Here is a 27,912-nt window from a genome sequence, read left to right on the forward strand (position 1 = left end):
TTCCAATTTGATAAGCAGCCGTCATTGTATGAAGGAGCTCGTTCGTAATAAAGATCATGTGATCTTCCTCCTCCCGTCCCACGGAGAGGAGTGGGACGTCTGATGGAGAGAGAAGGGGTCTTGTGAAGGGGAGGGCAGGGGCGTGGACTGCGCTGGTCAATGCAAAGGTAAATTTATGGACAGAATGTGCTCTACCACTGAGCACCGCCTAAAAAGGTCAACCTGTAGAATTGCATGAATCCTAAGAGCCTGATTAAAAATGTGTGATTTGAATGTGGTGGACAACCAGCAAGATGAGAGAGGACTACTAGAGGTAGGTAGGGGTGGAGGAAGACAGGCAGGGGAGCCTAATTGTGTCTTTTAGGAGGGTTTCCCACCAGAGCACCCTAACTGTGTCTGTTAGCAGGGTTTCCAAGGAGCCCCAACTGGAGCTCCAATGCTCATCAAGCACCAGCACGTGCCTCCTCTACGCTAGAGCTGGGTTTCTCCTCTGAGCTTCCACCCGCCAATCCTCCACTGCTGCCAGCGACCTCCTGTTCCATGTGCCCCTCCCACAGGCTCAGTCCCCCGGGGGCCTGCCCGGCCATCGAGCTGAGGTCCCATCGATAGCTGTGGATGTGCAAACATGGGGATCTCCCCAACCCCCTCTGGACGCATGCTCACACAGCAGCAGTCAATACTCATCATCCTCAGGCAGCACCACGGCCCGAGGAGCAGAGATGAGGCAAAACCAAGCCCCACAGCTTGACATCACCCCTCAACTTGGTACAGGGGAGCCCCCTCTCCTTCCCTGCCCCAACCCCCCTTCACTTGACTGCATCCGAAAGAATCTAGAAGTATCATCGTACAGGTTGAGCAAAGAGCCTCACCCATTTCCTTTTAAAATAAAATACAACACACACACATACTAACAACATCCCTACGGTAACGACTGGCCGTAAATCATTGGTAGAGGAACAGAATTGTGTTCTTGGCATGAGCTGCTTCACACAATGGCAGGGGTGGGTGAACTGACTGAAATCTCTCATCAGTTCAACATTCCACTCTAAATCTGTGAATACACACGCACAATGATGGAGGCATTGCTCATAGGAAGAGAGGCATGTACGAGTCACCATCTCTGTGCCGACTGCAACACACTCCCCCTACTAATCTCTCCCAGCCAAATTACTGGCTGTCAAAACAGTTGAGGGGAGGGAAATGTCTAAAACAGACACAGGAGTGGTAATTTAATCATATTCAAGGTTGTCTGTGGGCTAGGCATACCGCTAGACCTTTGAGATAGTCCTGGATCTGGGCCAAAAGCACGTATTAATGCCAAGAAGAAAAAAATGTGTGCTTTTCCATTTCAACACATAAGAATTGCATTTTACAAAAACATTGTAAAATGTTGCTTTCTTCCACAAAAACAAACGAAAATAGGAAAATGTTTAGGATCACACAACCTATGCAAAAGAATGATTTTCTGTTTATGATTAAAAACAAACATTTTCAAACTCTTTAATATGTTATTAATCTTGCACCTCCCCTCTTCCACAAGTTAGCGGGATCCGTGCGAAAGAAAAAGTGAAAAATTTAATACAGAAAAAATTCATTGTACGCATTTCATTGTAATCTACCCAATTAGCTAGTGGGACCTAGTGTAGCCTAGGATTAAATGAGATTACGTTTACAGTAAGCACCCGCTGCTTCAAGATGGGTCTTTGTCCTGCTACAGATGAAAAGCCCTCTGGCCTCCCATACAGTGGAAGTGCCTGCTCAGCACGCTTGTACAAACAGGCCTTGCAGGGGGCTGCAATCTGTAATCCAAATCAAATAATTGGGGGCTTTATCCCTCCACGGGACTCATCGAATCATTCATACAGTCCGTGGCTTTGATGGGGGGTGGCGGATCGAGAGGGCGGAGGAAGTGGATGGGGCTCTTTATCCGATAACCGCTGTGTAAAGGATCTGATGGTGAGCTAGCACAAAAGGCTCCGGCTAATCACGACTACATTTGCACAGGAAAGAACACCTCACTGGCCCCTGGCAACATATGGTGGAATTCCTACAGTCCCAAACACACGTCCTGGTTCTCTGCTCACAATGAGAGTTACTATGATGCATAAAAAAGCTCATATATCACACGAGGACGGCCTTGGAGAGTGAGGCCAGACCTCCTGAGGCCCGTATGTCCAGTCTTGTTGGAGACATCTTATTCTGGGCTGGGAGGGAGCGGAGAAGCAGACAGGATGGCGGGGATGTGGGGGCTGTGAGTCGAGGGGGGAGGAGGGAGGCGAGCGTGTCTCTGCCTGCCCATCCTACACCATGCACCTCTAAACAGGGGTTTAGAGGTTGTGAAAGGCCGTGCACCCCTCCAACCCCCACCCCTCCAGGCCCTATGCCAGACCACCACTCCCACTATGAATCACTTCAATTACAGAGCAAAGAGAATAAAGACACAAATACTACAGAGTGGGGGGTGGGGGGGTAACTACAAGCAGGGTTGACCAACTAACTGTTTCCCTTCATCTCACAACAGGCAGGAATCCCATAAGAGAAGTCGCAAAGAGCAAGGAGTGTCTGGGTTCAGGGTTCCAAAATTTAAATCTGACAAAAATTAACACAGTTTTGAAGAAAATGATCTGTATCATTTGTTCTATAGTTCCTAGCTGTTGGTGACAGGCTAGTGTGGTTTGCCAAATAAATGACTTAGATTTGTTCAGCTCTGTACCCTTCCACCAAGACACCACATTCCACAGACTGAGGGGCCCCTCCCCCATTCCCTGGCTGACTAGGCTAGGCTATGCTAGGCCCCTTTCCCCGCCTCACGTGAATGCAACGTTTACAGGCTGCCGTGGACAGGAGTTCACACTCATTGGTTCAAAGACCCTTTCAGAGGCCAGAGCAAACAGTTTAGCAAATCTCATCTACAGCCCTCGTGTTTACGGGAGAATGAAACTCGACTTAATCCCAGAGAATCAACCCAAGAAAATTCAAATTTACTGTTGGATTTTTCATCCAGATTGTACAAATTATCTTGAGGCCCACTCCCCTGTCCCCCAACTCGGGCCCCAATCCCTATGCCCTCCCCCTCCTCGTATAATTTGATTTGGAGCTATTAGTTTTGTTCTCTGAAGTGTAGGCCTACAGTGAGGGCTCTCCAGAACCGAGGGACATATAGAAGGATCATTATTGATGACAGCAACAAGAATCACACGAGAGGGACAAAGAACAGAAAGGGTTTGTGATTAAAATATATATGAAAACACCATTCAAAAGAAGGTTTACTGATTTGAGGCCTTTTAAAATTTCATAGTTGCTTGTTTCCAGTGAAAACATGACTTCACGTGAAGGAAATAGTCTTTTTTTTCTACTGGGTTAAAAGCTTTGGCTAAAAATACCTCACATCGTTTAAAGAGCAAGCATCCACTTCACCCCCACGCTAATGGTTGCTGAAGAAATGGCATGGCTCAGATAGGCACATTTATACACATTCTTCTTATCCTCATCAGCCTAAAGGAATTCAGAGCGCAGAGTTTCAAGCCCCTCTTCTGCTATTAAGACACATCACATCTAATCCTACATGAACTGGTGTAGGGTCACAACGCCTTCAATGAGAAAAGGACGTCATTGTCTGGGGATGGAGTCATCAAACACAATGCCTCATTCAAAGCTCATCATGAAGACCTCTGTTGTGACTATCTTTCCAGAATCTTACCCAGTATCAAATGTTCAAGCCATAAGCACAATTCACAGCTTTCACCCGGCTGATCAATACAGACTGATCTCGTTGGGTAAAGGGAGTATCTGGTTCCCCTCAGCAAGCGTTAAGTGTGTGAGGGCATTCCACCTCTGACAGGTCCCCAGGCTCCCTGGGGGTGGGTGGGTTCAGTCCAGTGTTGGGCTGCGTCTCTTCCAGGAGAGCCCCCCCACCCCCTCACCCTGGATGGTCTGACCTGCCCGCCATACATCTGGAGCTTATCTCCATGGAGCAGCGGGTCTCACCTGCTCACCGCTACAGCTTTATCGGACATTCCCATGAAGTTCAAATGGCGGTCTATGTCTACAGTTATGTGTTTGTTTACTAACGGACTTTGTCATAACAGTCCTTAAAAGCAGCCTGCCCATTATATCATCCTAGAAAGTCTAGTATTGCTTTTTAATATTAAATCCCGCTATGAAAGCGGGGGTCACTAAGTGTCATGTGAATGCACATGATAGGATAACATATGTAGGCCTGATCTGGATCGTGGAAGCAGGACATGAACATGCCGGAGTGAGCTGTTTAAGAGGAGGGTAACATACAGTAGGCAATCATTACTGTAAGCTGTTCTTACAAATATTTACAAATATCCTACTTTACGAAAGATTTCTTCCATTACTATACGATACAATTACCTATCTATCTAGATATTCACAATTATACTATGACAGACTCAACAGACAAAAGACCAACAGTTGCAACATTAAACATTCAGATACAAAGAAGATAAGGAATCCATTTAAAATCCATTATTTCTTATATTAAAGTTATTTAATTAAATCACTGTAAAATACTTCAATAAACCTATTTGGGGGTAACATATTGATGAAACCAAATATTGGTTTATGGATGTTGAGGTTGAATCTTATTTGCAACTACTTTGGTAACTGAGTGTGTCTGAAAATATTTCAATTGAACTCATCCATACCCAAAAGAAGTAGCTGTTCATAAGGGTCATTATCTAACAAACCACACAAACATCTTAGTTTTATGAGATATAAGCTAACAAACTGTTATTTCTTCCACATAATGCATGACTTCAATCTTGTGACTGCATTTTCTTCATGATTTGTGTCTGTATCTGAACAGAATATGGAGCTGGAAACCATATTAACAACCATTTCCTAAACACCTCTGTTTTCCAATCACTATCCAATTGTGGTTGCCAGATTTGACTAGATGTCTTTTGTTTGACCAGATGGTTGACCAATCAAGGCTAATTCCATTGGGGGTTGGAGGTGCCAGATTTGCGACTCATTTTATTGAACCGGATCTCAAGTGACAATCTTAGAAGAATAACAGTTTGGCAAAAATAATGAATATCTCACTTATTGCAGGCTTGCTCCTTCTTACTCTTGAAAGGCATGCTCTTAATGGCTACATTTTTGTCCACCCTTTAAATCATTTACCAGCTTAGCTTTAGAAATGACCAACCAATGTTGACATGGTTCATAGTTCTATTGAGAATGTGATTGTCTATTAACTAGTCCAGCAAAAAAAGAAAAAGGAAAAATATGTATTACTATATTATTATAATAATCTACTGTAACCGATTGTCATTTGTATAGGTATGTTTGAACCATGCTAACTAAAAATCCAACACACCCTGATAGATATGAGTATTAGTTTAAAGTAGGATGAGTGGAGGGCGTAAAAAAAAAACACAGTTTGCATTACCATAACCCTTCTGAGTCAGAAATAGAGTTGTTACAGGCATTTAACTAAATGTGCTCTCTGCAGTGCTGTCTTCTATAAGAAACACCTTAAACCCACCTTGAATGATTTATTTTGTTACATAGTATTACATTTCCAATTTATACATAGATAACACAACTCCCAGCCGGAGGAATGTGAGCGTTACGGCAGCAGAGACACAGGCAAAAAAACCCAGATATAACAATGTAATGAACACAAAGTAAAACAAATATATAAAGTAATTGTATAGAATATGAATACATTAAACATAAACACACACTAGATTAAAATAGTGCATTGTTCTTTACAAATGAGGCACTCTTTGCAAACAATTCACTAAGAGGTGTATGACACACAAACACACTCACAGTATGTTGTAGAACATACTGGTCTGCCCCCTGGTAGTAATAAGCCAGGTTGTTTTCCTGTTGTGCAGAGGAATGGTGCCGACAGGCAGATGATTACTGTACACAGCGGCCTATATGTGTGTACTTGGCAGACAAACCATCTGGCTGTGTTCACAGTACTACACTACACAATATTTTGGCACTTGGTGTACAGGAACTGAGACTAGTGAGCTAACTGGACAGCCAGCCTGGCAGACAGATAGCCAGGCAGGCTATAGTGTAAGCAAAGCCTCTCTACTCCATCCAGCTCCTACCTGGACGGGTGCCAGCAGGCCCCAAGTCAACCGCTGTGTTTACCCAGGGCCTCTGACACACCAGGCCAGTTATCACCTCTGGGCCTGGACCCAAGCCAAGCCTCCAGCAGGCTAGGAGACGGCCCAGACAGACACTAACAATAGCCAAACACCTTTCACTCCTCACCTCCACGCCTCCTTGCCCCCCACCGCTCCAGCCCTTTCAACAAGGGAGCAAGCCTCGGGTCGCTACACTCTGGGAGAAAACACAGGCTAACCCCCCCCCCCCCATACTAGCTACAACCTTGCTGCTGTGGTCGGAAGAGGGGGTTGTAACTGAGAATTGGCTCTTAATTGACAGGAGACAGAGGAGAGGCAGCTCAGCTGTGTCACACGAGCCAAGCTCTGCCTATCTGCAGCTGGCTGGCTGAGAGGGGCACGTTGGTGGATGTCTTTGTTTCATCTTCCCCATTTCCTCCTCTGTGTGGCCTCATTAAACAGCAGGTGTTGAGATATGCCAGGTGGGAGTGGTCACAGAGAAGAGATGGAACCAATGACGAAGAAGGAAAAGGAGGGTGGGGGAAGGGGGCTGGTTTGTGGTGGTTCTTGATGACGTATCAAATTACAGCAGCCATTACTGTCTCCGTTTCCATCAAAGACGATGGAAGTCTATCCTCTGGGGGAGATTTGAAATAATAAAAAAAAATATATATGGGAAAATGTGTCCAAACTTTTGACTGGTACTGTATATATGACACCCTAATGGTCATTCACTATTTGCTTTTCAGTGAGAGATGTCTGTGCAGAAATATGCATCAGGGGTGATTCAAGCCGTTATTTGCATTAACTCCTGGAGGAGCCATTGCTTCCTGTTGCGTGGCCCACTTTACTCCCTGGACGAATAAGGAGGATGGTAACCTCAAACTAACAAAAACATGGCAGCTATCTAATCCATGTGATGGAAATACACAAATGATAAAAGGATGAAATAAATGATAAAAATACTTATTCGAAAGAAGAACATTTTGAAAAACACGCAATACAAATACGCACACCCTTTATAGGCATAACAGTATATCAAATAAATCAAATGATTGATGACATACTAAATTAGGTTAGCATAACCGTGGTTGGGGCGAAAGCCAATTGGAGGGGAGCTCTCCAAGAACAGGGTTAAGCTACCCCAGACTCCCCTAGGGGGTCTTCTGTCAGTGGTGGCAGATGTGCTGTTTGGGTCAAATAAAAGAAGTGTGTCTCTCACTGCTCCAGAGAGCCTCTCCTTCCACCCCGTCCCATTCAGAAGGACCCTTCAGGGTTCCCCCCCCTCTCTTTTACAGCCCCTCTGACACTGAGTGAAATGAGTTGAGAGATCACCAATCAGAGGCCTTAGACTGACTGCAGAACAGACATGCTTGTCCTCCCATCCCCCCCCCCCCCCCCCCCCCCCCCACGCCCATCTTCTAGTCGAATCCCTCAATGGGAACCCTAACTGTTTGAAGAGTTAACTCTTTAATTCCGTCTGGAATGTTTCCTTTGGGTGCGGCATAGTGCAGTGTTGAGACAGACCAACCAACCAGCCACCCCCACCCCCCATCCCATCCCAACTCCTCCTTTTACAACATCTTCTTGCCCCTCCCCTCCCCCCTCCATCTCGTCACCAAATTCAATACCTCTATTTCTGGGCTTGAAGGAATCTCCCACACTAGGGTGTTAGGGGCAGGATAGCACAACCCAGCTAGATCAGATGATGCCAGACCCACATGGTGAGTTATCTAGTTGTTTAGTTGACACAGGGATAGATCATGCAGATCTACCCTTCACCAAACACAACTTGGCAACGCGCACAACACTTTGAAGAGGCGCTGAGACACAGCACATTAAGTTTGTTTCCATACCAATCCAAACCAAGCATGTCCCAAGCAGTTTGCTTCCACGGGGGTAGAGCGTATTCTAGTCTCTATCATGAAGCAGAACCATTAGGAAGGTGGACAAACCCAGTGCTAGAAGCCCCCCCTCTCCCACCACCACACCCTCACAGCCAGGCCTTCCAGTTAATGAGCCCAGACGAAGCCCCACAAACACACCAGGCAGAACATCCAATGAGAAAATCCCAGTTGGTCACATAACTAACCATAGACATTCACACGCAGTTACCGTCTGTTTGAAAAGTTAGAAATACTATATTATCAAAACCTGTGGGTCAGGAGAATCCACAACTCAAAGAAATGGATTCATATAAACATTCTTTAATATGTTAGTTGTGGAAGTTTCTATTTTGAATTACTACATATATTTACATATTAGCATAAGAAAACAGAGCCTGGTACAAAGCTATTCATTCATGGGATTTAAAACGTCCATAGACATTCTGAAATAAATGTATTAAGTAGTCCATAATCTTTACAGCCACAATCTAAAAACAAACCAGCAATCAGACACCTTGAGCATGTCTAATCTGCATTGAGACCAACGCTGAAATTAACAGGCTAAATTTGGAAAGAACTTTAACCCTTTAGCTTATCAATCACTTAGTTTGCACATTAGTTTGGACTGCACAGTTATAGTTTTTCCCCAACGGAAGGCAAGAGTAATAAAGCGTCTTTGATAAAGTAATCAAAGATAAAAGAAATTAAAATTAAAAAACTAAACAATACTAAGCTTGATCACATTGTAGGCTTTATTTGTCATGTCTAGAAATGCTTGATAGGCTATATATAAAATAATTGGCAAGGAACAATAATTTATTATAAACTGTCAACGAATGGTAAAGTACTATCATCTAACCCTAACCAGATGTTGACCATATGCAAAGCTGTGGTTGACATTCTGTTAATAGTAAATAAATGCTATAAGCATCTACAGATGGTCTACAGGGGACTATATAATCAAATAAAGTGTAAATGATAACAGCTCCAAACCTCAAGATAGATAGATATTTTGTATCTGATTTGCCTTTTTGTGCTTTCAACAATGCAAAATACTAGAGACATATAGATTCTTATAGATGCAAATAACTATTTAGACCATTAGAAGTGCATTCTGGAATCTGAAAACTGCTAAAACACAGATCTTCTTGACAAACTTGGATTGGCTGGGAATGTACAAATCAGTCTATCCACCCTGACCCCCTAAAAGGCAACTGCCACAGGCCACAAAAAGACTGTTGATTCGATAAACAGAGGAGATAAGATAGCTCTTACAGAATAAGGTCAACAAAATCATTGAAAACAATATGATGAACAGGAGATGAGAGAGGTTAAGAAGACAGAAAGCAGGCCAGGCAGATCAGGCTACACCTGTTACGTATGGGCCTCCGAGGGCCCCACCATCCCCAACCACAACCAGAATAAAGGCTTGTCACGGTTGGAAGTGGAGATCTCTCCCACGCTGGCAGCAGCCTTCCCTGACAGTGTGTGCACGCACCAGGGCAGCGTTCGTTCCACATTCCGTCGTCCCAAATGCATAGTTGAGTACATCTGCTAAATACAATGTCCAGCTCATTCATCATACATGAACCATAAATTAGGCCAAACATCCCCTCCCTCCATCTCCTCCTCTTTTCTAAAAGCATACACAATCCCCATCGATCCTCCGCTGCAGCTGTGCATCTCACTACTTCCTGACTGATGCGTTGCTGTGGCGACAGCTAAATTATGCAACAGCATTCATTCAAACAAACAGGTTTGGCCTGGGCAGAAGCAGTGGGAGAGACAGAGCAGAGGCAGTGGAGGCAGTAGCATATGTTGTTGTATTGAGGTGGCAGGCAGCAGTGGAGGCAGTCAGAGAGGCTGCAGCAAAGACAGAATACAAGCATTTGTTGAGACTGCAATGGTAGGCTCGACATTTACGGATGAAGACCAGGTCCTCTCTTGCCAGACAACTCTTTCCCTTTCTAACCGCGATAATAACAATGCAAATGTAGCGCCTCACCCACAGTTTTTCTGGCCTCTTTTAACATGATAAATGCCTTTGTTGAAGCTACAACAGAAAGTGTATAGGAGAGGAAACTGACAGACCCAGCTAACCACATCCGCAACGTGTGAAATATATTAGGGTTCTCAAACTAAAACAGCAACACCAAATCTGTGTTACAGGAGTTGGTCCGTGTCGGTGCACAGTCGTGATTAAAACTCTATTAATCACAGAAGATTAGTATGCTAAGGAAAGGGAGGGGTGTGTGTGTGGGGGGGGGGGTGCATAGGAGGAGATTACAGGGGTCAATTGGCCTGCGTGTCCTAATGCAGAGGAGGGCCATAGGGGGACGAGGCCTGAACAGGCCCCAATGACCCTCCCTGAATCTGCTCCACGCGACGCCTTTTGTCCAGCTCCTTGTTCGACAATTATTTACCCTGCTGTTTGGGGCTGGGCTGAGGTCACCACACATACATCACTGACAGGACAACATGGCCACTCCATCCTCCTCTCGTCTGACACGCGTACATATATGCACATACTCAGTACAGTAGAGTACTGTAGTGGAGGTATACACAGAAGCCAAAAATAATTGGATAACCTGAGTTCACATTAGATCATGTAATCTAATACTGAAATCATCGGTTTGACTTTAAGCATTTAGCATTTAACTTTAAGGCCTGTGTGGAGCACTTGAGGTTACAGTAAGATCTTGTCTGTATCCTGTATGTGGCGTTGCTTTTAGATAATCATAAACACACAGCTCTACCCCCACGCTATTATTCAACAGTGGTATTTTCCTATAACTTCTCACTGGCCTCAACAAAACAATGCTACAGAGAAAAAAAACGGCCCCTTGCCTCCCACTCTCCACTCCACTGTCCCCCTCCCTCCCCCCTCCACCAACGGCTGCAACCTGACACTGCCTCAGGAGATGAGCCGTCATTAAATACTGCAGAGCTGACATAATGACAGGAAAGATAAAAGAGAGGAAACAAAAAAAGGGCAGACCAATTCTGGTCTCACAAAGCCTCCCCCCTCCCCCCAGAGCTGGGGCTGAACCCACCCTCTCAACTAATAAAAGCCCCAGGCCACAGACAGGGCCTGTGCTAGGCTATACCACCACTATCTGGGTCTCCCTGTCTGCCTGCCTGCCAGTCACCAGGCTTCACAAAGTTTAGCCACCTCTGAACAATACCAACGACAATACCACCGCTGCCTGCCTCTGTTTGAAGTGACACAACAATGCGGTCAACACCTGTTTAATTCCCTTACCACAGTGATCCTACAGTGGTGCGCTTTCAATGAGCCCCCCCCACAATTCTCTATGCACCGGGTTATGACAGTGTTCCATCTAGGCTGAACCTCTGCTGCCTATCTGTCCACCCGTCTTTCTGTCTGTATCTGCATGCATGCCTGTCTGTCTGTTTCTTTCGACTTCCATTTAATCCAGGGCTTACTCTGTTGTCATTTTAAACATCCGCTTCAAACATCGGCCCTAGGCCTAGTAGAAGAGGGGAGGGTCTATATTTGGAAACGTACAGAGTGACAGCCCAAAGACATTTCCCCTTTAAATAGACAGTAATAAAAGACTGGAAAATGATAGTGCGGCACACTCAACCTAATGATCAGCATACATAAGATCTGCCTCTAACTCTGTCATCTCCTACGCAGCCAGGCTTTTTATACCAGCCAACTGGTTGCCCACAGAAGCCCTCCCTGTAGGCGCTAACTGCTAGCGCTGCCGGTCCCACTGCCCAGGCATAGCTTGCCTTCCAGCTGGCATTCCAGCACGCCGTAACACAGCGGTGAGGAAATATTTACCTTCAATGAAAAGTGCCCTTGGCACAGAGCCCATCCCCTTGAGAGGGTTTAAGTCTGCTACTGTGAGGCGGCACTCCTACTTACCTCCACATCCCCCTCGTGCCCCCACCCCCCTGGTGAGCTGACTCGTGCCCGCCCGCCCGCCCGCCCACAAAAACCTCAAAGCTAAACCCCTGGCGGTGCTGTCTCTAACCTGGACCTGGGCCAAACCTTAAGAAAAAAAGAAAGAGAGAGAGAGATAGAGAGAGAGAAGCGCAGGGCTGGCTGAGACACACATACAGCACAGAAAGACAGAGCGTGAGAGAGCGCGCCAAGCAGTGTTGTGCTCCTGCCTGGCCTCACGCCAGGACACACTTCTAGGATTTTTTGGCCACAAAAGCTGACGGACGCCTCAGCCCTCCCCCGGGATCTGAAAGTGGCTCACAAAGATGCCGTCTGAGAGACCCGCGGCCCAGCCTGATTAAGACGGCTTTCACAGCAGGAGAAGGCTCAGCAATCACACAAAACACAAACATGTAGAGGGGGAATAATGGAGGGCTTTTCCTCTCTGTCCTCTGTGATGGTAAGTTAGTGAAAGGACATCTGTGTTTTGATTACACAGTTCTGTGTTGACTCTCAGTGTTTAAGGAAAGACAGTTGAACCTTGATGCCAGATTAACAACGGAAATCCAAAAGTCTCTTCGAAACACTTAAGGGAAAGGGATTTGTTTTGAAGACGTAACTACAAACAGACAAATACCAAGCCTGACATAATAGGGAGAGTGACGGCAGACAGACCTGTTTGAAGTGATCGTCGAAGCTCCAGTCAGCCTGTCCGTTGGGAGAGGTGGCGGAGTGAGGGCCAGCTGGAGAGAGACTTTCATCGGGCTCCTGCTTCACTCTGACAGGGGGCGAGGATGTCTGCAGGGGGGCGGAGGCTGTGTAACTGCCAAACTGCCGCGCCGGCAAGCGGGGGGCACCTTGCTGCAGAGCCATGGTCTGCTTGCGGAGGTACTCCAGCCCACCAGCACTCCCCTCGTCCTCCTCGCTCCCTTCATCTCCCTCCATCATCTCTTCCTCTTCCTCGTCGTCCCCAGAGTCTCGACCCCTGTCCTCCTCGTCCTCTCTCTCAGAGTCCACGCTGCTCTGGTTGGAGACCCTGGACATCAGCCCGGTTCCAGGCCCCACTCCAGCCAGGCCCTTGGCCATGAAGCCTGCCCCTCCAGCCCGGGCTGCAGCCAGGATGGCCTGCTGGGCTGCTACCTGCTGGGCGTACATGATGTGGGCCTCACGCAGCCGTCGCTCCTTGCGCTCCATCTCCAGCCGGGCCTGCTGCTGGCGCTGCAGCTGCTCCATGACAGCCTCCAGCTTCATGCCCCCTGCCGTGGCCCCCTGAGGATAGCCCCCTACCAGACCTCCCTCCTGAGACATGCTGGGCTGAGGGAGGAAGTGAGAAAGACGTCAATAGCTACCCATAAACCTACCACTCTCAAATTACCCAAAGAGTTGTTTGGCTTGGCGGGTCCAAATATGCAGGCCAAACTAACAGCAAACAAGAGAACACTGGGTGGGGGCCGAGTGGATTTATTGATGTTACAGTCATATAGATAACATGTAATCATATGAACATCACATGTGGGGAACGAAGTACAGTATGGACAAGCATGCTATAAACAGCAATGTGACATGCCTTAATGGAAATAGGGGAGTAATGTGATAATAAGAATGAATGCATGTGTCTTGACAGATGTTTCCTCAAGACATTAGGGTGCGAGTTAAATATGTTTAAGATATGAACGTTTTTAATGTAGAGTTGTGCCCAGAAGATTAATTAAGTAATTATTTAAGTAAAATTGTAGATGTGTTCCATTCGAGATGCAACAATCTTACGCAACATTAACCACGCAGGAGTGGACTACTATGTTTCAAGTTACAATTCAAGTATCGTGTCAAACACATTTTAAAAGCTACGTACGTGGATGTATGCAATTTTAAGTACTACCAAACTATAATAAAAAAGTCTACACTACGACTACACTTACGACTGTGAAAATAAACTCTACGGATGTATAGGGAAAGCTCCTTACAGATCTCCAATTATAAATATTGGCGTTAAAACACATGAGTAGCTAAAAAGTGAAACGCATGACATTATTTCTAAACTCTAAAGGAGTTAAGATTAAGGTCATTGGTGAATGCTATAGCCTATATTACCAATCGATCAAATATCCAGTATATGAATGAAATGCAGGCTGCTGTTTACGCACGGCGTGGTTTGAATTCAATAATTTACATTACCCCAAAAAAGAAGGAACACAGAATAAGTCAATTACGTTTTTGTAACCTCTCATACACATAGTACTAATAACGTGAAGGCGTTATACCATGACTGTAGTTTTAGTCTCGTGCAACATTTGCTTAACAGCAAAAAAAAAAAAAGATATGACACAACGACTGCTCGGGCAGGGCATAGCGCCAAACGGAGGGACAACTCACCATTTGTGCCTTGCTGCTACCGGAATTGTCCACCATCCCTCCTTCCTTGCTTATCCTATTCCCTCTTCGCTGGCACGCTTTCAATCACTTGTAAACACACTGAGAAATAGTGCATGCACAACGGTGTTGAATTTGTCCACCAGCAGATGAGCGAATGAAGGTCGTTACTCTCAAATGTTGTTGTTTTTTACTTTTCTTTTTTAAATTGTAGAAAAGAACGGACACGAAAATAGCCCGATCTCATAACTCGAAAAGCTTGGCATAGAGGTAACTCCTTTGACTCGATTTTCCTTCCCCCAGAATGACACCCCCCGCTTAGGCGCACAACATCATTAGGGCCCGCCCAGTGACAGCAACAAGTTACAGAGTTGCAGCGCTACGTTGGTTGAATAGTTACAGCGCGTATGCAAATCCCATTGGAATGGCACCGCTGTCACAGTCTAATCTTGCGAACAGGGGCTTTTTTTATAGAGTACAATAGACTCGTGTGTTGTAACTGTCCTGAAAATCCATAGCGATTACATTGGACATGGATATGAAACAATTAGAATGTAATACTGTACTCAATGAATGTTTATGCTTGTACTATTCAGAGGCAAACACGAGTCTACGTTCCTTGTTGTTTCTTGTCCAACGTTATTTGAACTGTCGAATAATCTAAACAGGTTACTGTATGTCTTTGTTATAGTTGTAATTTAAATAGGCCTATGCTCTAGTCTTAGCGTTAAATATTTTTTTAGCTCAATGCTTCCCCCTTGTGGATGAAATATGTTCTGAAGATGTACTGAACAACCATACAGTTTCATTACTTAATACAGGCCTTCAGCTTCTTCATTGCTCACATTCAAGTTATTCAACATGTATGTGCAATGTATGTGTACTGAATCAACCTAGTTGTCAATTGGAAGCATATCTTAATAACAAAGCCAAGACATGGTGTATAGTTTTTATTACTTGAATATAGCAAAACAATATTTATAATCATATACAAATAATAGTGTTTTCTGTGACATAATAATTCAAGTTATTGCATTTAGCACTCAGTAACACTTGGTATGTTGTAGCACTGGAGGATTAAGAAGCAGATTGTCCTGTGAGTTGCATAGTACAGACAAGTGCAGTGTTATGACTACTGACTGCACCTGATGCAGAGTGCAGTAATTAGCCTAATGTACATGTAACTACAAAGCTGATCAGACAAGACACACTTCCTCCACATAAAGTCTCCAGAAATAAACATAAATACTCTTAAATTGGGTGAACACCTCAAAAAGTGACAGAAATCACTCCTTATGTCCAACAAAGACAAAATCAATTCTACAGTAAATGTATTTAACACTCACAATGCACTGCTTTAAAAACCAAACCAAGAAAACACTGTAACGTGATAGACAGCTGGGAAACGGTAACATTTGCAGAGTGAAATAAAGAGGATGAGAGAAATGAATGTCAAAATGGTAGCGACAGGTTCAAGGTGGCCTCTGGTCAGATCCCCCACAGAGGGAGAACATTACAATGAGCTTCCTCATTGAAAAGCCTGGTAGGAGGTTGAGGAACAGGGGAGTCCTTTATGTAGTGGTTGACCTCAGTGACTGGGTGACCAGCTCAAACACACAGTACACACAGTAACTGACCCGAGCACCTCTGGCCAAGTTACTACCAAACAGTGCCATTTTGTGGGAGGGGAACATGCCAGACATTTCCATATCAAGAATGTCATTGTTTTTGGAACACAGCATTGAAAGAGTCAGTCTGACTAAGTGCTGGACTGCAGACGTAACATTCAAGCACCATTTACATCACATTGAAGCATTCATTCACATCCAAAACAACTTTGTAATAACATCAGAGCCATGGACCAAAGGACTTAGCTCTTTAGAGTTTAGATCCTACTGAATTACAAAGAAACAAATACAAATTTAGAAGAAGAAATCTAGAAGAAAGTGGTCAGGGAATGTTCATGTTCTGGTAGGATTTCCAAATAGCTCACTTCGGAAAAAAGGCGATAACACCACACAGCTACAGAGCATTAGCACATTGAACCGCTATGCTTACTATGCTGTATCTCCCTTTACAATGTCTAAATGGCCTTAAAGCGATTGACCGTATAAGCATACAGATGACAGTGGCCCCTATCTATGTCCGATGAGCTGGTGCAATACCAGAGGAAAGAATCCCCCTGCTCTACCATTGCATTTCATCCAGTTCCATAAAAAGACCAGGGTCAGCCTTCAGGGCGACAGATCTCTGACAGTGGCTAAGGCTTGGGACAACCATCCATCCATGCACGTGTATGTGTTGGGTTTTAGGGCACGGTGGGAGCATAGCCCTAAACGAGCAAAGGGGGCTTAGAGTCTAGAGGGATGGGGGGGTCCATGCTTAGTTAGAGGGTTGGCAGATGGGCCTGACTTTGGACTCTGGCTAAGGCCACGGTAATAGAGAGGTCAGGTGATCCGGGGCGCCAGGTCCAGGTCAGGTGATCTGGGGCGTCAGGTCCAGGTCAGGTGATCCGGGGCGTCAGGTACAGGTCAGGGACCTGGATAGCTCACTGCATAGAGCAGGACGAGGCCTCAGGACAGCAGCAGCCTGAGGAGCCCATGGCTTTAGGAGGAATGAGGTCCAGGTCCTCGTCATCAGGGATCTCGTCCAGACGGTAGCCGTCCTGCAGCAGCTGTCTGCTCAGGTCAGGGTGGACCTGCAAACACGGATCAGGAGACAGTCAAAGAAATACTGGCGGGAATTCCAAGTGATGTGTAGGTAGGCAGGGGCAGTTCATAGGGGTGTGTGCATGCATGTGTGTGAGAGATTTAAATAGATCAAATATAAAATTATCAATCAGGGGAAAGCAAAGAACCAAAAAACAAAGATGTAGGACAGCATTTCACTACAGTCCTCTGTGCTAGCTCACCTCAGCTGAAGAGTAACCTGAGGAGTACTGCTCCACATCCTGTTCTTCATCACTGCAAGGACAAAACACAAAACCATTCAAGATGAGGTGGAAGGTTTTATAAGCCTGTGTGAACGAGCTCTCCATAAATGTGCATGACACACTGTGCAGGACACAGTAACATACATGTTATGTCAAAAATGATCAATACCATCAACAGCTGCTAGCCTTACCTGTCAGAGTCTAGTGCTACCAGGGTGTCTTCGGCGTGTTGACTCAAGGAAGCATAGCCCTTGTTAAACTTCACGCTTCTGGAAAACAAAAACCAGAATAACTTGAAAATGCATGGTTTGAATATCTTATGCCATTCCTTCCTCCAGAGTGAATCACAAAACAACACCTACATCATGTGTTTAACATAACCAGATATGATCCTACCTGTTTCCACCTTGTCTGGGCTGTTGCAGGACTGGCCCCCCTGATGTAAGGCCTTTTTTCTTCAATGCTTTCCTGGCCATCTCTCTATGCTTCTCTGCAAACACAATCACAGCGACATTAAGTGAAATTAGATCAATTATGTCAGTATGAAATATGCCTGTATGCACACTCTGTGTCTGTTAGTACGAGTATAACAGCCCTACATCTTAAGGAATGATTCACTGGGAAATAATTTACTTCGTTGGAATGTAGACCCCTAAACCAGAATGAATGACACACAAAACATGCCAGACGATATACTATGTAAAAATACAGAGTGGAAAAGTGGACCCACGTAGTTTCATATGAATCGCCGGAGCTTTAGACATGATGTAAGGCCCCCTCTTCTCCAATGGTCGGATGCCCCCATCAGCTGTCTTGCTTCTTGCGCTGGTGCCAGGACCCTAGTGTCCAAGGAAAGGATGCGTGTTCGTGAATAGTTAATAAAGACATGGATTTAGACTTAAACTATAATTGGTATATTTTTCATTCACGCTTGTGTGTTGGTGAGCCGAGTAGCTATAAGCACATAACATTAGCTAGGTTTGTTGCATTTATGAGGTTATCTGACTTTATTCGGATTATTCATATGATAGAAAATCAAGTACTGGGTGCCATTCGCAAGAAGACTGAGTCAATAAATCTGTCCCCGTTCGTTCGTCAACAACCGGGCTAGCTGGTTAGCCAGCTCTCCAATTCAATATGAAAACTTACCGTCAAAACTTGGGATTCGGGTAGGTCAGCAAGGAGGGTATCCCTCTCCTCCTCAATGTCATTCATGTTGCTGAAGATTGTCACGCTATACACCACAAGACAGGCATTTCCACTCTCTCGACTTCCCTAGACACCCAAGAGGAACGTTTTTGTTATTGGATAGCTAAAGCTAACGCTGTTAGCCAGGCAGTAATCAGCCTAGCTCGCTCGCTGTTACGGTTGCTGCAAAACTACTTCCGTTTCCTGTCCAACCACATGATGAACCCATAAGGATGGAAACTGTGCTCAAGCTTACTTAATTTAGTGAAGTTATTTAAGAGTTATTTATCTATGGTCAAAAATGAATAAATACTTAAAATTAGGATGGCATCCATGCAGTCTTTTCATATCGGTTTATCAGTAGTTGGATTCATGTATGTGGTATTCATTCTTAGGACCGTTTTCAGGGCATACATGTTGTTAAAGTTTTTATTTGACGATTTTCATCTATGTCAAAATCAATGTGATTGATACTGCCAACAAACCTTACTGAAAAACGTAAAATGCGTGTATCCAGCAACAAACAAGATATTCTAACACATTTTAGAACACAGTTGATGTATCAATAAAAGTGTTTAATAGTGTTTAACCACAGAAGGAAAGGTATCAGTTTACTTCACTTAAAAAGACAATGTAAGAATTTTGTGAACAAAACTGAGAAAAATCATTTGATTCAATAGTATATTGCTTTTATTATTATTATTAGGTCCATTTATTTATTCACAACCGGATAAGAAGTTTCAGTCAACATCGTAGACATTGGAACTGGGACATAACTTTGAAGAACAGTGATTCTGTTTGAACATCAATGACCTGAGGATAAAACAATGACAGTGTATCAGTTTTTTTCTGAAGCCCAAAAATGAAACATGTTTTTTTTATAAGCTATAATACAGAACAACATTCTTGTGCAGGTAGACATCAGGGCAATTTCCATGCTCTGGCCTAAGGCTTAGTGCACATGCCGTACTAGTGTAAAATCAGGAAAAAACACAATAATGGCAAATGCTACATTCCTTGATTTAAAAAAATGAATGCACAACATGGTTCCAGAAGATATGAGAGCATAACACAAATAGCACTCACCCAGGTACGGGGTCTATAACCGGTCAATACCAAGCTCCTCTGGTGTTGAGATGCCTAGCTCAGCCAGAGTAGGAGTCAGTTCCTGAATCAGGTATGGGTAGATGTCTTTGTGTGGGCCTGATTTGTCCTGTATCAACACAGAATGTTTATTAGTATGCAAGAAAGTCAAAACCATTCCAACGTATAAGCTTAACGTATAGCACCTGAAACATCACAAACCAGTAACAATGAAGGAACATTGCCAACATTAGAGGTGAAGACAATGGCACTACAATAAACCAATCTCACACATAACATATGCAGTTTGAGAATAATAATCAAATGATAATGGCAAGTATCAGATAAATAAAGATAGGTTCATGTTTTGATAGCATGTTTTGGCAGCTGACCTTGACTGCCTCGAGGATGCGGATGGCGCTGGCCAGGTCGTTCAGCCTTCGGCAGGCTCGGAGAGCCGAGTCCAGGATCTTAGCTTCGGGTACCAGGTCATAACCGATGAGGGTATTCATGCCTGCAAGCCAAGACAGACAGTATTGGCAGTAACTTTACTGATCCTCGAGAGATAGTATAGGCAGTAACTCTACTAATCCTCGAGGGGAAACTGGATCGTTACAGCAGTGAAAAGCAACATATGAGACATGTCAATAACAAAATCAGGCAAAAAGCTAATATTAATGCTAAACTACTATACAAAGTATTTAGATTCTAAATGTTACAAGTACAATGCAATGAGTCCAGAAAGTAACCATAAATAAAAAATGAAACTTCTCAGGAGAAGTCACTTGAAGAGGGAAGATAACAAAATCCTTACATCCCTGTTAAATATTTGCTTAGTTAACCAAATTGCTTTAGCTAAACTATTATTACTTTCACAGGGCCCAGACATATAAGTCACTTTGAGTTTCATATGTTTGGAAGTTACCTTTCTTTAGCTCCCATGCATCAATGTCTGGCTTGCTGAAGTACGTGACCCAGCGGGCATCAAACTCCTCATCTGTCTCCACCTTGCCATGGGAGTATCCTCGGCACAGCAGTGGAGCTGTAAAACAGAAAGTGGTTGTGATGTGGTCTGTTTTGCTTTAAGGACAAGAGATTTGTGGCATTGTCAAATAAGAATAGTTAAAATAAATTATTCTGTAATCCCATAACCCACCCAATCAGCCTGACAAACAAGCTGACCTCCTTACTTCAATGTCAACTATCATTTTCGAGAACAGTCCAGATTTGGAAAATAAGCAGCATGAAATAGATTGTTGTCGACATAAAGTCGAAATACCAAACAGCCGACATGCTGTAATCCGCATACTGTTGATTAAATATAACATTACCATAGCTGGAGTGCTTCCTCCCTACAGTCAATGTTAAGTCTGTATTCAGGTAACCACTAGGTCATGTGAGGACAGCAATCACCATCGGCCTACCATAAACTCCGTTAGATTCAGGAATGAAAATATGTAACTTAAACATTGCACATCTCTAGTGTAGTCTAAACTGTCACTGAAAACACAACGGCTGCATATAGTTTAGTTTAGTGGACGTGTGATGATGCCCTGGTCAAACATGGGTCATCGCAAGACAAGGTCACATTAGTAGCTTTTTGATGGTTAGCTTGTTAGCTAGCTCGATAGCTGTGTGATATGGATTGCTACTTTTACAAACAAGATGCTCGCTATAAATGGCCGAAAAAGATAATGGAAAAGCGAAAATTGTAACTATTAATCTAACATGCTAACCAATGTCACCCTGACAGTATTACAGGCTAGCAAGCTAAGGTTAGCTTATCTTATCTAGCCAGCCAGCCAGGATCGCTAACGCTAGCATGAGGTACAGTCAGTAGCAAGTTACAGTAGCTAACGTCTTTGGCAAAACTCTTAATCAGTCTATACATTACTGTAAACTTAGGTGTCAATCTTACCCGAATGACAGGGTTGTGGCCGCGCTAAACTCCGTATTCCAGAAGTTGAGAGTCGAACTACGGCTCTGAACATTATGCAGACCTACTAAATCAGTGGCTTATGTTGCTGTACACTGACTAGGAACCGATTCAGACCGACATTAGAAAGGAGGCTTTGCGCACGCGCATACTCGATGAAGGGCTACGTGCTGGGCCTTTGCCATCATCATTCGCAAGGAAACTGCTTTTAACCAATTTTTACTATGGGGTAGAGAGAACGATAATGATACACCTCATTCTGTATGAGGTTTAAGAGCTTCTTAGGAGCGTTCTAAGAGCGTTCTTAAGAAGCTCTTAGCGTTAAGAGCTTCTTAACGAATCTGGGAAACCCGGCCCTTGGCAGTGATAGTCGTTTTTCTCCACTAGATGGCAACATATTGAAGTAGTGAGAGGCATGAACCTAGATCCTTCAGAGGTTGTCAGAAGAACTACATCATGATCGTCCAAAGTGAAATCGCAACATATCAGAGATGGAGTAGCCTACATTTTGTGACCCAGCATATTTTCAGGATTAAAGTTTTGAAGAGGTTGTTAAACATTTATCTACGCACTGAGCAGCCATCTTTTCCCTAAACATTATTCTCCCATATAAAAGTCTGCATATAATGTTCAATGGTGTTGTGGTCCAACAATTTAAGATAGCTTTTCAAGTCATGATTGGTCTCTCTATTCTCGTCTTTTTCCCTCAGAGTTCTGGCAGCCATGTATTCAGTCTTTATTATCTGCACTTGCAGCTTTGACTTCAGCACTGCAATTACATCCTCAGCTGCACTGATTAATCCAACATGGAAGAATTTCAGAGAAGCGTTTTGAAAAGACATTCTCACTTACCCGGGGGTGGGGGGGGTGGGGGGGGGAGTTGTGCCATGTTTGTTTATGCAGATATCCCCCTAGTCAGTTAAATTGCAATAAGATGTTTTCAATGGCTGCTTGAGTGTGCTTGTAACCCCTTGTGAGCATAGGGGACTCTGAAACAATGGTGTGCGCGAAAAGTGATTAATTCCCTCTATTTCACTTTTGACACAAGATGGAGGACGTCTGGCTCCTGTCATTTTGAGTACATACTTCTCTCTATTGTTGAACATGTTCCCTTTAGGGTTGTTGTCCATTAATATCTTTATGCGGTGCCCAACTTAACCCTCCATTCTTTTCTGGAGATCACACAATCAATCATTGTCCTTTCCCCTGACAAGGCAGAGTGAGAGTGTGCGAGAGAGAGAGAGAGAGAGAGAGAGAGAGAGAGAGAAAGAGAGAGAGAGAGAGAGAGAGAGAGAGAGAGAGAGAGAGAGAGAGAGAGAGAGAGAGAGAGAGAAAAAAACCTTTTGGCCTGTCTCAACAAGAAAGAGGAATGGGGTCTTCTATATACTAACTCTGGCAGAAAACATAGCCCCAGTAAATATTCAATTTAAAGGATTTCTAGATAAGGGGGGGTGAAAAATGGAGGCTGCGCCCATTCCTCTAGATAAGGGGAGACGGAACCATCTGGAGGCTGGGAGATAGTGAACTCCCACGCCATTCCACAGACCTCGCTCTCATCTGACGGAGAGAGAGGGGAAAAGAAATAGAGTGCACACACTTTTATCACAAGTTCAAAATGAATTCTCTCCCTCTGTTTCTCTCTCCCTCTCTCCTTTCTCTCTGTTCAAATTCTATGCAGTTGGCAAGCTTTCCCTCAAAATGTGCAACAAAGCTAATAGATCCTAATACTAACTTTGTTGTGATGATCAATAAAATATGAAAAAGATGTACTCTCAGTATTGTTATAAATATGTATTTAATCGGGTACATTGGAACATTATTTTCAGAGAACAGTGTAGAGAACTCAATAACCACCTCCATGATTACCTCGGAATAAAACGGTATAAATAGACTCAGCTGGTGAATAACCTTGTCCGCACTCTCATGCTGAGTTTTGACTACTTCACAGTACTACCCTATTTGTTACAATGCCACATTGGATTTAACACTGGTATAATGCTTTTGTCACTGTGTTTTATCAGGGCTCTCACTCAAGTGTGCTATCAAGTTCTATATAATTACCCCCCTCTGCATTTTACTCTTGGCCTAGAATTTTTAATGCTTGATAACAGGATTCGGGTCGATATGAGATTTACTTATAGCCTCGCTATCTATGTGACCTGCATCACTGGCTGGCTGTCCCAGAGCCTCCTCTGTGAAAGCTGTTAACTGTGTGATAACAACGACCTGAAGCGATAACCTTCCTGCAGTCTTGAGGACACACAGTTTGTTCCATATGGGGTTTATTGCAGTGGCAGCGTTTTTTCCCTACTCAACCTTGGCTTCTCTGCTTTGCTCTGATTCATTTAATGGGTTCGTGAAGGAGGTTAATCGGTGTGTCTGCCATAGAGAGAGAAGAGCTGGCCAACCACTGTACTCTTGTCCAACTCCACACAATAGGATTGTGCCATTTCCAGCTCATCCTTTCCAAGACAGGTTCACCCTAACCCTGGGTGTAGACTCAAGAATTCATAATTTGCAAGAGAACTCCAGTGGTCCAATGCATAAGCCACTGAAGGCTTTTTGATCATTAGCGATATTAAGCCGTGCGGCCCTGACTTTGAAGATTTTCAGTATGATCAAGGGAAAGACTCCCATTACATTTGTAAAGTTTTATTATTATGCCTAAAGCAGACATGGTTTGTAAAGAGCAAATGCAAGAGTGTTAGATTTGAAAAGTTCTCATTGAGAAGGAGAGCAACATACATCATTTTTCCTTTTACATCTTGAACAATTCATTTAAGGTTTGATGGATGTAATCACACTGCACACACCATAGAATTGTACAGTAGTGTATACTGCACACATAATGGAACAGACTACGTATGGTTAATCTGATGACCACAACAATCTTCTGAAGAGATTAACTATTAATTTGTTTTGGTTGAACCACCTCATAAGAAATCAAACCATAACAAAAAACCTACAGAACTGAAGGCTGAGGTAGAACTAAGATTGCATGAATAAAACTCCATAAATTTAAGCAGACTGTTGCCGTGGTTTCACATTCTAAGGGGAACACGTAAAGTTCTTTCAGCCACAGTTTTAATCCATCTCCCCTTCCTGTTGTGATGTGGTGTTACAATCATAATGATAATCTGTGCCTGTATTTTTGCCTGCAGGCTGCTCTGTCAAACAGGCAGGCTGGGGAGCTGTGTGTCTTATCAGCAGCTATGTCATTAAATCAGCTGTCTTTAAGACAAATTTCACTCCTGCTAAGCTTATCAAAGGATCAGCACCCAGGGATTACCTTTCCAGACACAGTGTTTTACAGTTGTAGGCTACTATGAGTGGTGAGCACAGAGAAAGACAAACGATTATTTTTCAAATAATTTATTAGATTTTTGAATATGATTAATGTTCCAGACAAAACAAAACTCCATGGATATACTGTGTTACATTTGTCATTGATGACGTCTTTGAACAAACATAGGCATACTTATCGATAATCATTTAAATGTCGAGGACCCAACTTTTGCATTTTGATTATACACTATACAGATAAAACAAGACTAAAAATTAAATAAGCAACATCTTAGAAAGAAAGAGAAGGGCGACTAAAATGTAATTTCGTCCTTTCTTGTGTTTTGTGGTGCTGATATTGTGTAAGAGAAAGGAAGCTATTCAAGCTCTTTAGGCATGAACGGCGTAATTTAAAATTCTGTTGGCATGACGACGAAAAAAAACATTTCACTGGGCTTACAGTGTAGTTGCATTCCATAAGCCCCCATATGTACAGAACTTCCGGCCCCATTTCAGGCTGACTTGTGCAGTCAGGGGCCTGTGTGCTCAGTTCTGCTCAGAGAGCTCGGTTCCATCTGAGTGAGGTGCTCTGATTGTCTGGGCTACTTTGTGCTGGGGCGGAGGGCAGGACTGAGTGAGCTTCCCTGATCCATTCCCCTCCACTGCCCCTCAACAGTCCAGCCAAGTCAGTCAGCGAGGGGTAAGACCAGACCCCCCTCCTACTCCTCCTCCCTCCCCTAGACACACTCGCTTGCAGTCAGGGTGGCTGCTACGGGGAGACACACCTAGTGTTCTCTTGCTAGCTGCCTGTGGGGCACCCTCCCCGGCCCCACCCTCCCCGGCCCCGTCTCTCTCCTCCCAGAGAGCACTGAGGGTCTCTGGGGGTTGGTAACCGGGCTCCTGGGGGTCCAAGGGGTCTTTGGAGAGGAGGATGCTGATGGAGGGCACGGTCCTGTGCACCGTCATCTCCGAGGCCCCCCCTTCCTGGCTCTCCCACACCTCCCTCACGCCCTTGTAGCGCAGCTTGGTCATCTGGTGCAGACCCCCCACCTTTCTCTTCATGATCTCCGCGCACGTGATCGTCTTGGTAACCGCGCGCCCCGAGCCGGTGAACACCACCTGCCTCAGACCACCCCCAACCCCGCCTCCCCTGGCGCTGACCCCCATGGCTGCACCGCCAGGCACCTCCCCCCTCTCCCCCTGCATGCGAGACATGGCAAAGCCCATCAGATTGCGGATCTTACTGCCCTCCTTGACGCGCATCTCCAAAACCCCTGCTGGCAGCCCTGGGAATGGGCAGGGACCATCCTCTTCGGTGCGACACATCTTCTTGAACCCCCCTTGCCCCAGTTTGAGGGCGGCGGGAGGAGGAGGAATGGGGAGTGAGGTCTGCGACGACGTAGAGATGCTGTTTAGCGTGGTGGAGGGGGAAGTGGAGGGAAGGTGTCCACAGTACGCCTGACCCTGGAAGGGAGGATACATCTGCGGGGTCACCCCAACCTCCACCTGGACCTGCCTGTTCACCTCCAGGGCTGTATGTGGTCCAACAGGAGCTGGGATCTGGTACTGGGTCTGGAAACCGGCAACTCCGCAACCTGTGAACATGGCTTCTGTCCTCGGTTCTTTCCTGCACAACCAAGTCCAGTCAGAAAATCTCCCCGCTTAGAAGCCAGGCTAGCATCATTTTCTGTTTCTTCTAACAGTCTTTTTATTCAGTCAGTGGTTACAAAGTTTTAGGGCTTCAGACGAAAAACATGATCCTGCTCTGTGAGAGTTCTTTCCACCCAGCTACTCAGACAGAGCTGGGAAAACAAGATAAACGCCAGCTGGTGTATGAAGAATACTGATGGGACAATTCAAGCTGCTGCTGTTAAAGAGTATCTCAATTTCACGCCATGAATGACAATCTTGAAAGTTCAGGAAAGACGAGCAGAAAATCTTTCAGCTGCAGCGTCCCTGTCTTAATTCCAGGAACAGCTCATTTTTTCAGTGTAACTTTTCAGAAGAAAACAGAGTTCCCCTCTCCCGCAGTAAATTGCTGTCTCAGCTGGTCAGTTTGATCCAGTGATCCATATCGCTCTCAACTCCTAGATACACTTATTGGGACGGTCCAGTATCTTCTTGTGGCCCTCTTGGTCAAGGTTTTCCTTGGATGTGGAGTGGCTGGGTCTCTATCCTCTCTTGTCCCCTTTCACCTCACTCTCAGATCAGGGTTAGGGTTAGAAGCAGAAGCAAACCCCCCTGGGCTGGTCGTCCGTGGACCTGTGTGTGTGATGTCTCAGTGATGCACTGGGTAGTGCGCTCTGTTTCTCCCTACAAAGAGCCGTGAATGGACAGGAGCTGCCTCACAAGCGCTCGCAGGAGGAGTGTCTGCCTGGATGAGGGGGAGCGTGAGAGAGAGAGGGGAGACAGCCCTCTTAAAGGGGCAGGCCTTTCATGTCTCTGATGAACCACTCCCTCTCTCTCTTTCCATAATTGAAACGTGGCTTGGAAGCCAGGGAGGAGGGGGAGGGAAAGAAAGAGTGGGGGGTACGTCCCTTTAAGAGCCTGGCGGAGCCCAGAATCCTGGGCAACTTTGTCAATCTCTTTAGAGGACGTTCCGGCGCCCGTGTTCAATGTAGATGACTGATTAAACCTGAGTTTCTGAAATAGAGAGTCAGTCAACCTTTAAAAATGCATTTTCAGCCACGAAACAATGAATTAAATTAGCTCTCTGCGTATAATTGAAAACATCCTTCAAAGAGCCACTGAAAGTCAGTGGCATTAAATTGCACCATACTTAGCCTTTATCCCATTAGATGTTTTTGACCATTACAATTTCCATAATGTGCTGTTAATAGCTTCACTATTGAAGCAATCAAGTGGCCCAGTGAGAACGGCATGTCTCTTATGGTTCAATAGATATACTGTTACGAGGTTGGGAACACACTTGCGATCAAGGACAGACGGCCCACAAAGGCATGCCATTCGGTCACGCCATTGAGGTTATAATGGTATGACTGTCTTCATTAGTGGGCCAGGGCTGTCATTGCAGGTGAGACAGTGTAGGGGACAGATGTGGTGCTGCTTGACAGGTGGGGGTAATAAGTAGGTTAATAGGTTCTCCATCACCAGGGGAGGGCGCTGTCACACTCAATTCTGCACCTGCCCAGCAGCCACCAGCTGTAGCCCAGTCCAGCCCAGTCAGACCTTCTAGCCCATTC

At 44.8% G+C, this 27,912-nt stretch overlaps 4 protein-coding genes across 4 annotated transcripts in view; all 4 read right to left on the bottom strand.

Annotated features, from left to right (window-relative positions):
* LOC134027878 (AT-rich interactive domain-containing protein 3B-like) overlaps positions 1-14,634 on the bottom strand; it is a 37,084-nt gene extending 22,450 nt beyond the window's left edge. The window contains exons 1-2 of the mRNA XM_062471105.1: positions 14,292-14,634; positions 12,594-13,232 (exon numbers count right to left, since the gene is read on the bottom strand). Coding sequence (XP_062327089.1) covers positions 12,594-13,232; positions 14,292-14,327 — 675 coding nt within the window. The 5' untranslated portion in view covers positions 14,328-14,634. The remainder of the gene's footprint in view (positions 1-12,593; positions 13,233-14,291) is intronic.
* A 589-nt stretch (positions 14,635-15,223) lies between these two features.
* On the bottom strand, positions 15,224-18,614 carry fam219b (family with sequence similarity 219 member B). Its single transcript, XM_062471108.1, has 6 exons — positions 18,370-18,614; positions 17,951-18,059; positions 17,617-17,710; positions 17,412-17,489; positions 17,200-17,251; positions 15,224-16,986 (listed from the first exon to the last, which is right to left on the bottom strand). The coding sequence occupies exons 1-6, from the start codon at positions 18,433-18,435 to the stop codon at positions 16,837-16,839; spliced, it is 549 nt and encodes a 182-aa protein (XP_062327092.1). The 5' UTR covers positions 18,436-18,614; the 3' UTR covers positions 15,224-16,836.
* A 461-nt stretch (positions 18,615-19,075) lies between these two features.
* On the bottom strand, positions 19,076-21,569 carry LOC134027881 (cytochrome c oxidase subunit 5A, mitochondrial). The gene is made up of 5 exons (XM_062471109.1): positions 21,410-21,569; positions 20,417-20,533; positions 19,884-20,005; positions 19,495-19,621; positions 19,076-19,221 (listed from the first exon to the last, which is right to left on the bottom strand). Exons 1-4 carry the CDS (start codon positions 21,480-21,482, stop codon positions 19,508-19,510), a joined length of 426 nt encoding a protein of 141 aa, XP_062327093.1. The 5' UTR covers positions 21,483-21,569; the 3' UTR covers positions 19,076-19,221; positions 19,495-19,507.
* Positions 21,570-24,798: 3,229 nt separating this feature from the next.
* On the bottom strand, positions 24,799-27,075 carry rpp25b (ribonuclease P and MRP subunit p25, b). Its single transcript, XM_062471203.1, has one exon. It carries the CDS (start codon positions 26,312-26,314, stop codon positions 25,400-25,402), a length of 915 nt encoding a protein of 304 aa, XP_062327187.1. The 5' UTR covers positions 26,315-27,075; the 3' UTR covers positions 24,799-25,399.
* Positions 27,076-27,912: the final 837 nt, after the last annotated feature.

This window comes from Osmerus eperlanus, chromosome 10, assembly GCF_963692335.1.
Source record: "Osmerus eperlanus chromosome 10, fOsmEpe2.1, whole genome shotgun sequence".
Taxonomy (NCBI): domain Eukaryota; kingdom Metazoa; phylum Chordata; class Actinopteri; order Osmeriformes; family Osmeridae; genus Osmerus; species Osmerus eperlanus.